The sequence below is a fragment of the Nycticebus coucang genome, chromosome 2 (assembly GCF_027406575.1).
Source record: "Nycticebus coucang isolate mNycCou1 chromosome 2, mNycCou1.pri, whole genome shotgun sequence".
Lineage (NCBI taxonomy): Eukaryota > Metazoa > Chordata > Mammalia > Primates > Lorisidae > Nycticebus > Nycticebus coucang.
This window is the reverse complement of record NC_069781.1, coordinates 59,032,962-59,048,997: the sequence shown is the minus strand read 5'-3', so window position 1 is coordinate 59,048,997 and position 16,036 is coordinate 59,032,962. Positions and strand designations below refer to the sequence as shown.

Here is a 16,036-nt window from a genome sequence, read left to right as displayed (position 1 = left end):
ATGTATATGTTATTGAATATTGTCTGGGCAACACGTGGTCTTCTGGGGTATGAGATGTTAATCACAGTTCTGATACGACTGGAGGCTGCTGATTTCTCAAACCCCAGCAGGTAGACACCCTAAATCTCTCTTCAGCCCACTTAAAAGGCACTTTGAACTTGTAAACTTGCTGAGCAGAAGCTTTCCCAGGAAAGTGCTTGTCGCTGGAATCACTGCTGAAGTGGCTATCCACTTACCCAGTGTGCCAAAACCGGTCTCACTCTGCCCCTGAGGGTTAGGGCTGCAAGGCAGCTCAGACCCCACCCTTAGGGTACTTGGTCACTGGGTTACCAGCTCCCACCCGATTCTAGCTCTGAGACCCTGAGTGTGGAGCTTGCCGGGCCAGATCGCTCACAATGGCTCTCTGTGACCCACAGCCAAACACTATTAGCTCCGTCTGGCTCAGCGGCTCAGACTGGGGCCCTAGACAACGGCCAAAGTTCTCTGCACTCCCGCCCAGGCTCTCCTCAAGGCAGTTCAACTGAGTGCCAAGTCCAAAGACACCAAAACAGTTCACAGGTAAGGCCTTTCTGGTTTGCAGTCTCGCTGCTACTGAACTTACAGTTGCGGGCGGGTTTAGACAGATTGAACACATGCGACTACTTGCCATTTTTCCACCGTTTTAGTCCTCCTCCTGGGGTCCAGAAGTTTCTCACTGACTCCCCGTATCCTCAGAGGGGTGATGATAGGCAGATCCCACCAGCCAGAGATGCCTGGAGTCCTATCTCCCCAGACTCATGGTGCTCAGATGCAAGGAAGCTGTTATTTGGCCGCCATCTTGCTCCTCCTCTGGTATATATGCTCTTAAACAAAAATTCAGAATTATCCGTGCTGTCTCAGTGAACCTACTGGTGGACTCTCAGTTGACAAGATAAGCAATAGAGACAAATTACCTTCCTTTTAATGCTAGCTGTGACTCATCCTGCCCCACTTCCCACCTCTAGTCCATTAGATCAGTGCTCTGAGGCTGCTGGGAGGCCGGGCTCCAGAGGCAACTGGATTGTGGTCAGCTCTGTCAGAGCGAGTGGTGCCGTGAGACTGGCCAGGTCTCCTGGCTCAGGAGAAACCCCCACACACTTAAGGAGGTGGAAACCACCCCACAGAGGGCTCTCCCCTCTTTCTCCTGGTTAGTATTTATTTTCAGCACCTGTTTGATGTGGTTTTTTAACTTCTACCTATTGCACTGTTGTGACTTGTTGGCCATTATTTGATTTTTGTATGAAAAAAAGCTTTGTTATAGAAATCAGCATACTATTTTTTTAAATCTGGAGAGAAGGTATTCTGGTGACTGAAAGTACCGTCAGGTGTCAGACATATATGTGTAAAGGCCTTCTTGCTGTCCTGTCTGTCCTAGTATATTCACTTTACAGCTGCTGGCAATATTGAAGGTTCCTTTTTTGTTTGTGTAAAATCTAATTTCTATCCAGGTGTCATGGATTTTTAAAATTAGTATTTCATTACAAATGTCTCAGTGTTGGTTAATAAATTTTTGCCAGGACCATTAATGATTGAGCAAATAAATTCAACAGCCATTTGGGAAAAAAAAAAGAAATAGCTGAAAATGTTAGCAAATGGAAAAACATACCATGCTCATGGCTGGGAAGAATCAACATTGTTAAAATGTCTATACTACCCAAAGCAATATACAATTTTAATGCAATTCCTATTAAAGCTCCACTGTCATACTTTAAAGATCTTGAAAAAATAATACTTCGTTTTATATGGAATCAGAAAAAACCTTGAATAGCCAAGATATTACTCAGAGAAAAACAAAGCAGGAGGAATCACGCTACCAGACCTCAAACTATACTATAAATTGATAGTGATCAAAACAGCATGGTACTGGCACAAAAACAGAGAGGTAGATGTAAGGAACAGAATAGAGAACCAAGAGATGAATCCAGCTATTTACCATTATTTGATGTTTGACAAGCCAATTAAAAACATTCAGTGGGGAAAAGATTCCCTATTTGACAAATGGTGCTGGATGAAGTGGCTGGCAACCTGTAGAAGACTGAAACTGGACCCACACCTTTCACTGTTAACTAAGACAGACTCTCACTGGATTAAAGATTTAAACTTAAGACATGAAACTATAAAAATACTAGAAGAGAGTGCAGGGAAAACCCTTGAAGAAATTGGTCTGGGTGAGTATTTTATGAGGAGGACCCCCCAGGCAATTGAAGCAGCTTCAAAAATACACTACTGGTGCAGTCCAGGCACCATCCACACCCCTTGAGAAATGGAGACTTTACCTCTTTCATGTTTACATGCATGGAGCTGGGACATATTCTTCTTAGTAAAGTATCTCAAGAATGGAAGAAAAGGTACCCAATGTACTCAGCCCTACTATGAAACTAATTTAGGGTTTTCACGTGAAAGCTATAACCCAGTTACAACCTAAGAATGGGGGGGGGAAGGGAAGGGAGGGAGGGGGGAGGTGGGTAGAAGGAAAGGGATTGGTGGGATTACACCAGTGGTGCATCTTACAAGGGTATATGTGAAACTTGGTAAATGCGGAATGTAAGTGTCTTGGCACAGTAACTAAGAGAATGCCAGGAAGGCTATGTTAACCAGTGTGATGAAAGTGTGTCAAATGGTCTGTGAAGCTAGTGAATGATGCCCCATGATCATATCAATGTACACAGCTATGATTTAATAAAAAAAATAAAATAAAGAGATAAGTCAAAAACAAAAAAACAAAAATACACTACTGGGACCTGATCAAACTAAAAAGCTTCTGCACAGCCAAGAACACAGTAAATAAAGCAAGCAGACAGCCCTCAGAATGGGAGAAGATATTTGCAGGTTATGTCTCCGACAAAGGTTTAATAACCAGAATCCACAGAGAACTCAAATGTATAATCAGAAAAGAAAAGAACAAGTGATCCCATCGCAGGCTGGGCAAGGGACTTGAAGAGAAACTTCTCTGAAGAAGACAGGCACGTGGTCTACAGACATATGAAAAAATGCTCATCATCTTTAATCATCAGAGAAATGCAAATCAAAACTACTTTGAGATATCATCTAACTCCAGTAAGATTAGCCCATATCACAAAATCCAAGACCAGAGATGTTGGCGTGGATGTGGAGAAAAGGGAACACTTCTACACTGCTGGTGGGAGTGCGAATTAATACATTCCTTTTGGAAAGATGTTTGGAGAACACTTAGAGATCTAAAAATAGATCTGCCATTCAATCCTATAATTCCTCTACTAGGTATATACCCAGAAGACCAAAAATCACATTATAATAAAGATATTTGTACCAGAATGTTTATTGCAGCCCAATTCATAATTGCTAAGTCGTGGAAAAAGCCCAAGTGCCCATCGATCCACGAATGGATTGATAAATTGTGGCATATGTACACCATGGAATATTATGCAGCCTTAAAGAAAGATGGAGACTTTACCTCTTTCATGTTTACATGGATGGAGCTGGAACATATTCTTCTTAGTAAAGTATCTCAAGAATGGAAGAAAAAGTATCCAATGTACTCAGCCCTACTATGAAACTAATTTATGGCTTTCACATGAAAGCTATAACCCAGTTATAACCTAAGAATAGGGGGAAAGGGGTAAGGGAGGGGAGGGGGGGAGGTGGGCGGAGGGAGGGTAATTGGTGGGATTACACCTGCGGTGCATCTTACAAGGGTATATGTGAAACCTAGTAAATGTAGAATGTAAATGTCTTAACACAATGACTAAGAAAATGCCAGGAAGGTTATGTTAACCAGTATGATGAAAATGTGTCGAACGGTCTTTAAAACCAGTGTATGGTGCCCCATGATCGCATTAGTGTACACAGCTATGATTTAATAATAATAATAAAAAAAAAGAGTTGCTGGGCTTTGTCAGCTAGAGTACTTTCCAGGTAAATGTAGTATATGCTAATTTTTTTTTTTTTTTAAAATCATAGCTGTGTACATTAATGCAATCATGGGGTACAATGTGCTGGTTTTATATACAATTTGAAATACTTTAATCAAACTGGTTAACATAGCCTTCATGGCATTTTCTTAGTTATTGTGTTAAGACATTTATATTCTACCCCTAGTAAACTTCACATATACCCTTGTAAGATGCACCATAGGTCCCACCAATTACCCTCCCTCCACCCATCCTTACCTCTCCCCTTTCTTCTGTCTCCCCTTTCCCCTTCTTCTTGGGCTATAATTGGGTAATAGCTTTCATAAGAAAGCCATAAATTAGTTTCATAGTAGGGCTGAGTACGTTGGATACTTTTTCTTCTATTCTTGAGATACTTTGCTAAGAATAATGTGTTCTAGCTCCATCCATGTAAACAACATGATATTAATTTTAAAGGTATAGTAATTTTAAAGGTATAGTAGACTTTTATTAAGTTTATAAATGGTCTTAAAATGTTTATGATAACCCAGTTTACCAAAGTTTATTTAAGTTTGATTTATTAGATTAATAGGAGTTACTTAAGTGCAAAGGAAGATTTTGTTTTCTAGGTTTCTAAGTTTGTCAGGCTGCTGGCATGTTTGAGAAAATCAGGTATGTTAAGTGAGTAAAATTCAAAAAGTGCATGAGGGAATTTAGTTAACTAAATTAATAAATTGGATTAATTATTTACAATGTAATCTTTTGAACTTAATGAGTTAATTGAGTATAATCAAAGAAAAAAGTGATCATGAGTCCTTGCTTTTGTATAAAAGTAATAGATCTATGACAAGACTTTTTTTTTTTTGAGATAGAGTCTTGCTCTGTTGCCCAGGTTGGAGTGCAATGGCATCATCATAGCTCACAGCAACCTCAAACTCCTAGGCTCAATTGATCCTTCTGCCTCAGCCTCCTGAGTAGCTGGCACTACAGGTATGTAGCACCGTACCGGCTAATTTTTCTCCTTTTTTGTAGGACAGGCTCTTGCTCTTGCTCAGACTGGTCTCAAACTCCTGGCCTCAAGCAATCCTCCCACCTTGCCCTCTCGGTGTGCTAGGAATACTGTCATGAGCCACCATGCCTAGCCTCTAGCAAGATTTTTCAATTGAACTTAAAGGCTTAGGTAACACTAGTCTTTTGAAATTATACTTTCAATATATTTAATTAATTAAAATACAATTACTTTGGAGTAGTCCTTTCCATGTACAAGGTTCCCACAGACATTTAAAAGCTCAAATGACATTAGTGAACACTCAATAAGTGGCAGGTATGGATGGTCCCCAACTTTAGATGGTTCCTTTGACTTGAGATTTTTAGACTTTATAATGGTTTGAAAGTGATATACATTCAGTAGAAGGTCAATACATTACATGAGATATTCAATACTTATAAAATAAAATAGCCTTTGTGTTAGATGATTTTGCCCAGCTGTAGACTAATGTAGGTATTCCCAGCATGTTGAAAGTGTATGAAATGCATTGTTGACTTAGGTTAGTTTAATTTATTATGGGATTATTAGGATGTACCCCATTGTAAACTGAGGAACATCCATATAATTAATAGCAACCCCTGCTTGTCCTTTTGTCCCCTTGAATTCTTGTAGCAAAAATTCTACAATTGTGTATTTACTTCTTGAGGCCCTGAGTGTCCTGATTAATTGCAGCTAAGGATTACTAAAAAAAAAAAAATAAATAAAAAACCAACCCCAAAACAATACTTTCCTTGAGTCAATAATTTTATTACTGTTATTTTTCACACCGAGAAGACTTAGTTACATAAAGCGATATTCTATGAATTGATTATCATTAGTAGAAGCATAGAGGTGTGGACAGAGAAACATGAAGAAACACCCTTTATCAGAGGGAAGTCCTTGTGACTGAAGTGTACACTCCAAACAGCCTATGTACAAGTAAATACAGCTTTCCGCCTATGTACAGACGTATTCACAGAGAGTAAACTGACACAGTATCACCATATATCGTTCATCCAGTGAAAATTGCTCATAATAAACGCAACACATACAACATAACAAAAGTCATTTGGAAGAGCGTCCACTGGATTCTCGTAGAGGGTAAAGATGGGTTAAAATGCTTCTTTTTAAAATGGAGGCAAACAAAGGAAGCATGAGACCACATCAATCCCTAAAAAGATCCTTTATAAAAATGGCATTCTGATATTTTTAACGTACCCTGTCTAAAAGACAGTTTACATGTCATCAAGCGAATGTCTATGTTGGAGTCAATGCGAGAAACATTTGCTCTGTTTAAACCATATGCAAAGAACAAAAGTTTAGCACTATCTGCAACTTCATTAAACCAGGAAGGTAGCTTTTCTATTTTTATTTTTGATGGCTCTTTAAGTCTATGGATTGTTTGAAGATGGAAGCTGTTGCTTCTGGAGGTTTTTCAAACTTAAGCAGAAGAAATATCAAGAAATATCCAGACTGCACAGAGGGCATGTTTACACATTCTGTGTGCAGGGCTCCACAGGGCCTTCCTCTTCTGCAAGGGCAGGCTCTGCCCTTTGGAGAGACTCTTTGCAGTGGTTCTCAACCTTCCTAATGCCACGACCCTTTAATACAGTTCCTGTGGGTTGCGACCCACAGGTTGAGAAACGCTGCTTTAGAGTTTAGACCGTAGACAGACTCCACAGAGGAACCTCACTGGCTCTGGGTCCAGGTACCCTTTCTTTAGGGTAAATTGGCTGTTTATGCATAAAACCAATGGAGATATTCTATTTAATACCCAGTTATGGTTATTTCTAGACTATGAAGTGCCTCTTAGCCATCATTTTAGTTTTCACTCAAATAATGTAAAGAGTTGTGATGAGGTGAAACATCAAAGTTTTTAGTTGTGTAGACATTTATGTATATATGAGTGTAAATAGTCTAACATACCAGGTCAGAAATTGTTTATTTTAGCAGAGGGGAAGAAAAACCACCAATATATTAATGAAGTTTGTTGTTCTACGTGTCTTCCCAAGGAGGGTTAATAACTTAGCAAGAGAAATTATTAACAAGTTGTATATCTCTGTTTGCCATTTTTATAAGGGAACTTCTTAGACCCATTCTATATTTATATAAAAACTCAAACACATCCTAAATCTCTCAGGTATATGTTTGCTAATTATCCATTTTGCTTTCCATATGGGTGAACCTTGCTTTACACAACAAATTGATTCTTGAAAAACAGCCTATACTTTTAAGAGGAAATATTTTCAATGTGGTGTCAGAACTTGCTATTTAAAGGAACCATAATAAGCTATTTTGAAAATTAAGAATGATTTTATGAAAGGAATAATTTCTTTGATTTTCAAACAGTTTTTATTAAAGTACACCTCTAAAATTTATAAGTAGATTAGGATTGCCTAGAACAATAATTATAAGTAATAAAAATAGAACAGATAAACTCTAATTTACAACAAACAATACAAAACAGGAATGACTCATGAACTGCTTATTGATTGACTATATTCAGAAGCCCTGAATATATGTATTATTGGTATTTTATGGCTTTAATCAGGACAATTGTCTCTAATGTAGTACTGTAAAGTGCAATATTAAAAAATTAAAAAACCCAAAAGGCATCCATTGTCCTTCAGTTTTATCCTGATGAGAAGAATTGAAGATTCATATAGTTAACTGGTAAGAAGTTATCTACCCTTAATTCACACATGTAATTTCATCCTTAAAATAAGTTTATTCAGGGATTCATATGTTTTCCCTTTTTTTTCTTTTGTTTTTTGTGACATGATTTTAAGAAATTACTATTTTGTTTTGGTTAGCTGAGTGTTTTAGTGAACTGTTAGTCCCCAAGGCCTGGTCACTTGCAAACCCGACATGTATGAGCACAGGAGCAAATTCTCATCCTCTTGGTGGATGCTGGCCCGTTTCCCTAGGCCAAGATACCAATCAGCAACTTTGCAGGTCCCATCCAACCATCACACAAGGAGGTAAACACACTGCAATGCTGGTGGATAAGTAGAGGTCTAACCATCTTCTTTATTTCCTATTTAAAATGAAAATACTAATTCCTCTTGGTAAATCAGTGCAGGTGTGCACAGGCCCAGCATTTTGGAATGATCTAAGGTGGCATCTCTTCCCTTCTGAGTGCTGTGTTGGTGTGGGACTATGAACTTGAAAATGTTCTGTGAGCTTGGGATCACCAGGGCCTCCTGATGCTGCTGCAAACCACTTTCATTAACGCCTGTTTGCTCCTAAGATATTTCTTCTACTTTATTCTCTTGTGGTTGTGAATTCTATCCATATCTTAGTAGTAATTAGGAGGGATTCCCTCCAAGAAGTAGTCAATTACATAAAACACAAATTGTTAGAGGCAGGGGTCTAGCATTTTTGAATATTTGCATTAATGAGGAATTGGAGGAAACTCATTAAGTTTGCCAAGTAAACTGGAGAGGTTGGTGTTGAGTATCTTGCAAGGGAGTAAGTATTGGGTCCAATCTGGATGTGAAAACTCAAAGTGGGATTAGAAATGAACAGACTGAGGCTCACTAAGGCCAAGTGGAGAGAGGTGAGACATTGCACCTATAGAAATGCTCTGGGGTGAGCTGAGAAACTCACTGGCTTCCTCTGAATGTCTTGGAGGAAAAATGCAGGGGCCAAACTGGACACAAAGTAAATGTGAATCAGCAAGGTAGCATGATTTTTTAAGAGGGAAAGGCAACAGAGAGGGGCAGAAAAAGGGAGTGAAACATGAGGGTTGAGGCTGTAAGTCAGCACTGTTGAGATATACTTGTGTCACGAATAGCCATAAGGTTCCGTCATTTAAGAACATATAAAGCATCTTAAAAGGCTTACTAGAGAGGAACTATAAAAATTATTAAAAGGGTTAAAGTAAAAAACTCAGAAGTAAAAATAAAAAGAGACTTTTGATGAAAATAGGTAAAAGATCACATAGTAGTGATTTGCTACTGTGTCAGGGGTTAAGAGTGAAGAGTGCCCAGATGTAGTCATTTTCTGCCAAAAAGGAAAAAAATATGTTAAGCCACCTCCTGGGGGCTCTTGGTTTAGTCTGGAGAGAGACTTTTTTGATGCTGATGGTTGTTAAACATTGAACTTGGTTATGCCAGAAATATCTATGTTGGGAATCTCTTTCTTACAAGAAGGTTGTCCATTTCATTAGGGTGACAGGCTGGACAAATTCCCTTAATGGAATTAAATCTTTGATGGAAGCCTGTGCAAACTCCATGGCATTCTTTCTGATTTCAGTATTTATTTGTTTTTAAACAAATTCCGTTAGGTTTTCCAGTCTGTCAATCATTTAGTAAAAGTGCTTTGGCTTACATGAGTGGTTCTCAACCTTCCTAATGCCGCAACCCTTTAATACAATTCCTGTGGGTCGTGACCCACAGGTTGAGAACCGCTGCCTTAAATAGTATGGTGCTCCACATAGACCCTCACAATTTCTTCGCTAATCTGAACATACTTATCTGTCCCATCATAATGTCTCAAAAACTGGCTGACTTGTGGACTAAGTTGTCGTGGCTTCGTCTCTCTCTTTTAAATGAAAACTGTCAATGGCCAGATTAAGGACCCCTGTGGACTAGGCTGATTCTGAACAAGGCTCATCCCCCCGTGTGAGGAAGGCATGTCTGATGGCTGTGTGCACATTGGTTAGGGGTGTCTATGTGGAAAACGCATCCCTTCCGTAGCAAACATGTGTGTGCCTGTGAGTTTTACGGATGTCTACCTGCACCTGGTGATTTCGTGCCATAGCCTGTGCAGGCTCAAAGTTCTCAGTGAAGTGAAAAAGATATTGTGATGGTGTAAAAATAAGTAATGGAATGAAGCTGGCTATATTTCCTTTATTGCTTTTCTTGTTTGCTATATATTTCAAAAATATGAAGCTTTGAGATTCAACAAGAAACACAGACACGGAGGCAGGGAGCTAAACAAATACAGACGGCAGAGCAGGGCATGGTTACCTTTCTTTCCCAAGGCCTTTTTCAAAAGGGTTTTGTTTTTAACATCTTAGGACTATGTATGGGTTCTTGTAATTGGTTAAAAATAGTTTGATATTTATAACCATTTAAAACTACATAGGGATATATTTCATTGTAACACTTACTTTCTTGGGAATCCTAGTAAAAGTGAATTGATTTCTCTTTCCTTCTCTTTCCTTATTCTTCTATTTATTTGATTAAATCTCTCTTAATGATAAGGCCTTCCCTACTAATTGGACAATGTTGTTGAAGGACTTAGTATGTATCTTTTGAAAACATTAAGCCAGGTGGTTAGGGAAGATCTGGCTTAGTAAGAATAAGCATTAGCTTCTACACCTGCTTCCAGGAGACAGTTGATTTATCCAGAAATCATCCTGAGAACAGCTTCTATTAATCTCTTCTGGAACAGAACTGCCACCCATAATGTAGCCACTTACTTACTGGAGTAGCAACCTGCTCAGGTGCCAGGAAGCACAGCATCACAGCCTTCTGTGTGTGGGCAGGTGGGGGGAGGACAGCACACTGGCGTTTTCTGCAAAGCTTGTATGCGGGCAGGCCATCAGATCCATGCAGATAGTCCAGTGCAGTAATTTCTGCAGAGCATTTACCCCATGTTCCGTCTTGTTCGTAACACTTTGTGGGGGCTAGCAGCTCTATCAGCTGTCATTTTCTTGGTCAACTTTCTAAGGTGGTCTGGGAGTAGGGACCTTCCACGTATAGCTCATCTCCTATCTCACTGTTACAGAGGTGTTGGAGAGCTCAGAGCAATGGTGGGGAGTTTGCCAACTCTCTCCCTGCCCAGGAATGGATGTACATTATCAAATGTCTAATCAGTGAGGCAGCTGTGTTTTGCTGAAAGGGCTCCAAACCACCTGATTCATGCCTTCTCTGAAATAAACTATAATGCCCCATGTCAGGTGACACCTGTTAGAAGCCTTACAAAGCATTTTCCCTGAATATGAAACAGTCCCTGTCTCTTTTTATAATCTTCTGGGCAAGGCTTTAGGAAATTCTACTGCATCTGCCAAATGGATAAACAACCCCACCCCTTCCCTAGTCTCCCACTGCCTGCCTCAGTTTAGGTCCTGGGAAGCATGTCTTATCTCCAGCTTCAGCGCTTCAGGAACTGGTCAGGTTCAGAGGGCAGCTGGACAGTCTCACATGCAACTCACAAGTATCTGCTTGGGAACTGTAGTTTGAGCCAGGTTGCTCTGCTCTCCGGGAGCTCCCTAGGAAGACAAGGTGACAGCAAGCAAGACCTGCTTGGTTTGCTGTGGGCAAACAGTTCTGGGTATAACTCATTTATTTTAGACTGAGTAGTGAAATGTTGGCTCTGGAATTTTTGACATTATTTTATACCCTGCTCCAAGGAAGCAAAGAGAGTACCTGTAGTCTAAATTTCTCAAAATATATTTTCTGTTGTGTATTCTTTGCCTCTACATCAGCATTAGGGATATGGCTGGCCATTTCCTTAAGGCTATAAATCTATATTCTTAGGGAGGGAAAATCTGGGTGTATATGTGTATGTCTGCATGTATGTGAGTGTGCACAGAAACGAACAACCTTATGATCAGGAAGAACCGTTCCCTTTTGTATACGACTTTCCTTTTCCTTGATTTTGTCCAACTTGATGCTGTTGCTTTTGAAACCTAAATGTGGTTGGGCCAGAGGATGATGATGTAAGTCATATTATATGTGTACATATAGATCTGGTATAAAGATATATATATATATTTACTTATATTTATATATGTATATACACATGCATGCAGGAAAGGGGTTAGAAATGACCTACTCTGGAACCTATGATGTGGAAAGTTCTTTCTTATGATTATGTGCATGATTTGAATGCTCTTAAGAGCCGTTGTTGCATTTTGCACACTTCTCTCTGAATCCACCCTAGCCCAACACATAACCACATACTCATAGACACATAAATGAAGGGAAAGCAAGGGCGAGTGGTGGAAGATGCCATCCCATTCAGCGAGGGAACAGGTTGCTATAGTTTATGCTCAGTGCACATCATTGAGGGGAGAACTGGGCTTGGAAGTGTCGCCTTCCCCAAATCAACTTTTCATTAAGGACCACAACACTCCCTAGGAAGTGGAGCTCCCGGGCAAGTAGGAGCTCCACTTGCTGCTTGGATTAGTCTTCCCTGGGAGCTGGGAATGAATGGGAGGGTGGAGGAGCAGGGGAGGACCAGGAAGTGTTGGAATAAGAAGCAGGTAGCACCACACCTCCCTCAACTCGGATCATTTTACACAGTCTACTTGCAGTTGAGTCAAAGTCATCTATCGAAATCTCCTTTCAAACAACAAGCCAGTCAGTGTTACAGAACTCACACAATAACCAACTTTGCTCCTCTTCAAGCAACACACAAGGAAAATAACAAGAGTTTTTAAACTAAAAGTTCACTTTTTCCTTTTCTTTCACTGTAAGGAACCAGTACAAATTCTTGCTTCCTTACAAAGTCTTGCCCTTGATGAATGGTATGCAGGTTTCTTTTACGTATCTGAAAACCCAGCGTTGCAAGTTAGGGAGATGTGACAGCTGGCCTTCTAGGCAGCAGCCAGCTTACTTGCTTGTTTTCCTGGGGGGCCTCCACTTGGAAGTGCTTTCTGCTTATGGGTGAAGAACAGTGCTGGACACTGCCTATTATTGCTATGCTCTGTGGAGGGAGCTGAGGTTTTGTGGGAGGAATACTGAGCTGGAGCTCAGGTTCCCTTTCCTCTCAGTCAGCTGGGAGTTTGGCTTCCTGTCTCCCTATACTGAGACATATGTGATCACAGCAGGTGCCAATGACGGAATAGACTGCAGGGAGGAACACGTATGGTGAAGTTCCCCACATTGTGTGCCAGCTTGGACATAAGATGGGTACAGAAAAAGGGCTCTTCCTCCATTCACTTTTTAAATTGGTTTTAAGGAAACATGACTTGGGGAAACGGAGAGTGCTTGCCATCATTTTTTATCAATTTCGTTTGCCAGTTTTCCCCTCCCTGCTGGTTTTATTTTCTACAGACATAGACCTGAGATCATCTAAAGTGTCAAACAGAATGTGGGGGCACCAAATAAATGAAGTGAAAATATCCCATATCATGCTGAGCAAAATCAGGAAATAACATTAAAGTGACTGGCTTGAGACCAGTGTAAAGAAGCTGTGGAGGACTGTCGGTAGTGTGCTTCACCCAGAGTCCCAGGTGGGGTCTCCATGGAAGAAGAGACACGGTGTTAAATGGGCTTTCACCAAATCCTTGTCCCGGCATGACCTGACATAGGACCCAGGGTGTGCTGAGTGTGCCAACACCTTTCCAAACTTCTCAGAACTGCCTCCATCTAAGCAGGATTGGTCAGAGTTAACACAGTTCTATTGGGAATAATGATTTCTACAGACACTAAAGCCCTTTATGACCACCCTGGAAAATGTTTTAAAGAACTATATGCCCTTACAGTCCCAGGAGGTGGCAAGTCCCTCTGAGCGCCTCTGATGGGTGGTATTTCTTATCCTACATCGAGGCTCTGCTGGCAGGCATTTTGACTGTATGCATGTTCTTGGTATCAAAATATGCCTAAACGACAGTCACAGCCAAACTCACCCCCCTTCTTTCGATGATAATGGGACATGCGTTGAAAAAAATATAGGTTCAGTTTATACAGTCTTGCTGTCCTAGAAAAGCACTAATTTGGTTTATAGTCATATTTTATACTTGCATGCTGGGACAATATGAAACCAAACCAAACCAAAAACCCCAACCCTGGTTACTTCCCCTCACCCCCAAACTGATGTCCACCTAGCCTGGGTTTTAGCTCTGTTTGTCCTAAGTAACCCTGTGAGTTTCAGCCAGTGTACCCCAGTATGGGTGGACAGATAATCTTCCCTGTTTGGCTTCGGGAATGTTTTGGAAGGCTCAACTCAGAGCCTCTAAAGACCCTTCTCACCAAGCCGTCCTCCCTGCAAATTATTTCTCTAAACTATTCACCTTACCAGGCAGGAGCTCAGTAAGTCCAAGGTAGGTTGAAGGTCACAGCAGCTCTACCTTCGTCTACTGATTCTATTCGTTCACCTCCTGCACTCATGAGGTAAAGCCCAGACTGAAGGTTGATGCCCCACTTCAAATAGGTACTATAAATATACTAGAGCTATCCCTGAAAAGATGCATTTATACTTACATATATGTATATATAGTTACATACATAGTTTTTCTTTCTTTGTGTTTATATACAGGTATATATCAATCTATAGTAAGGAAGGACAGGTATAGTACAGGAACAGGCAGGGTTTGTGTGTTCATGTGCGTGTATTTATAATATGTATATTTTATATGTATATGGAGCGCCTCCGTCCCTGTTACATCATTGCAATGAATGTACCTCCGACCAGCGAGGAGTACCTGTCAGTGGTGATGGGGAGAAGCCCCATGGTGGTGGTTCTCTTTGTCTCTACACACAGTCATCTCCGTAGGCCAGGGTGGAAGCAGCCTGTGAAGAAAATGGGCCCAGCGTGAACCCATCCCTCCTTCAATTGGCCAAGGAGGGATGCTGGTACCCAGGGCTGTGTGTCAGCTGCCTCTTCTCAAGTGGTCAAGGAGCCCAGAGCCCAGAGTATGGAGGGACCATCCCTGCTGTTGGTTTAAGATATGGCTTTTCCTTCTAGATGGAGACAGGGCACATGAGGATTCTGTCTTCCAGGAGGACGCTGACCACCAGGAACACAAAGTAGAGGCCGAACATGATGAACCCCAGCACTTTGTTCATCCGCCACTTGCAGAGGGCAATGGAGAGGATGACGAAGAGCAGCATGATGAAGAGGAGCACGATGGCGCAGAAGAGGCCGTTGCTGCTGACAGCCACCGGCTGGAATCTGCGGATGACCGTGTACAGCAGCCAGGGCAGCGGGAGCCTGCATGGGAGAGAAGCAGGGCAGGGGTGTGGGCAGAGCAGCGAGCAGTCAGACGTGGCAAAGAAGGCGCCCGGCCTCACATTAGCCTCGTAGGAGCTATGCCCTGAAGAGGCTCGCTGTGGCCTGGGCATAGTCGGCGCAGGAAATTACACAGGGAAGCAAGGGAACCTTAAACCCTTTGTCTGTACTGTCACCAAATCAGGGGAAACTGAGAGTCTGCTCTACAGCTGGACATTATCAGTGGGACATGACTACTGCAGGTGGTTCCTGAATTTGATTTGAAATTATTTTTAGTTTCTTTTAGTTTATTTTCTAGTTGAGATGAAAATGTTGATTTCAGCCCTAGAAAAAAAGTGAACTGCAGCATTTGTACAGGGTGATGGGAGAAGGCAAATGGAGAAAAGGTATGGAAATGAGTGCTGAAAATGGAAAAAAAAATTTTAAATGGTGACAGAGAAGAACAATAACTTAACTGCAGTCTGAGAGCAAGTGAGATTAAATGAGGGTGGTGAGGACCGTGATCTAATGCAGCAGTCTCAAGTTTATTCTGGAAAAGATGTTGATAATCTTTTGATGAAAAAAATGATCTTTTTGAAAGATTTAAAGAAGACAGTATCTTTCATTTTTAATTTTTTAAAAACTTTATATATTTTTATAACTTTTTTCCTTTTCATTTGACTTTTAATAACTGATGAGCTCTTGTTTCCTATCCAGAGTGGTGATCCTGAAAGACATCAGGAAAGCTAGTTGCCAGGTATACCAAAGAAGTCGACATAACTTCTGTGGGAGAGGAACGTGGTTGACAATGTTTAACTTCCAGTGGCTGGAGAAATGGAGCCAATCCTATCCTTTGATCTTAATGATGGAATGGTGCCTAGAGAGACCCTGGCCTGGCCAGCTGAGCCCTCTGCTTTGGCAATGGCTATGGGAGGTTCAGTCTCAGCCTGGTCTCACCATGTGGAAGAGGAGGTGCTCTTTTGAAATATCAAGTCATCCAGAGGAAAAGCAAATAGCTTGTGAGAGAAATAATGAGGGTGAAAGGGGTGGTGAGGTTACTCATTTGTCTCTTCTGCTGGGGAGAGTGCATGGATGACAGAGCCTACACATCACACATCTTCGAAATCTCAGTGTCTGGTCTGTGCAGTCCCCTTTCTGGGTGCATATGTTAACCTCAGGGCAGCCTGAAGTGACTGCTGTGACTGCCTCATGGTGGTGGGTCCAGACATCACCAGAG

At 41.1% G+C, this 16,036-nt stretch overlaps 1 protein-coding gene across 4 annotated transcripts in view; it reads right to left on the bottom strand.

Annotated features, from left to right (window-relative positions):
• Positions 1-725: 725 nt before the first annotated feature.
• SLC24A2 (solute carrier family 24 member 2) overlaps positions 726-16,036 on the bottom strand; it is a 282,668-nt gene continuing 267,357 nt past the window's right edge. For 2 of the 4 annotated variants that reach the window (XM_053571778.1, XM_053571793.1), the window contains one exon: positions 5,662-14,802. In XM_053571778.1, the coding sequence (XP_053427753.1) occupies positions 14,553-14,802 (250 nt within the window). In that variant the 3' untranslated portion in view covers positions 5,662-14,552. Of the gene's footprint in view, positions 843-5,661; positions 14,803-16,036 lie in introns of those variants that run through there. The other 2 variants (XR_008376001.1, XM_053571801.1) reach the window with 2 other exon arrangements.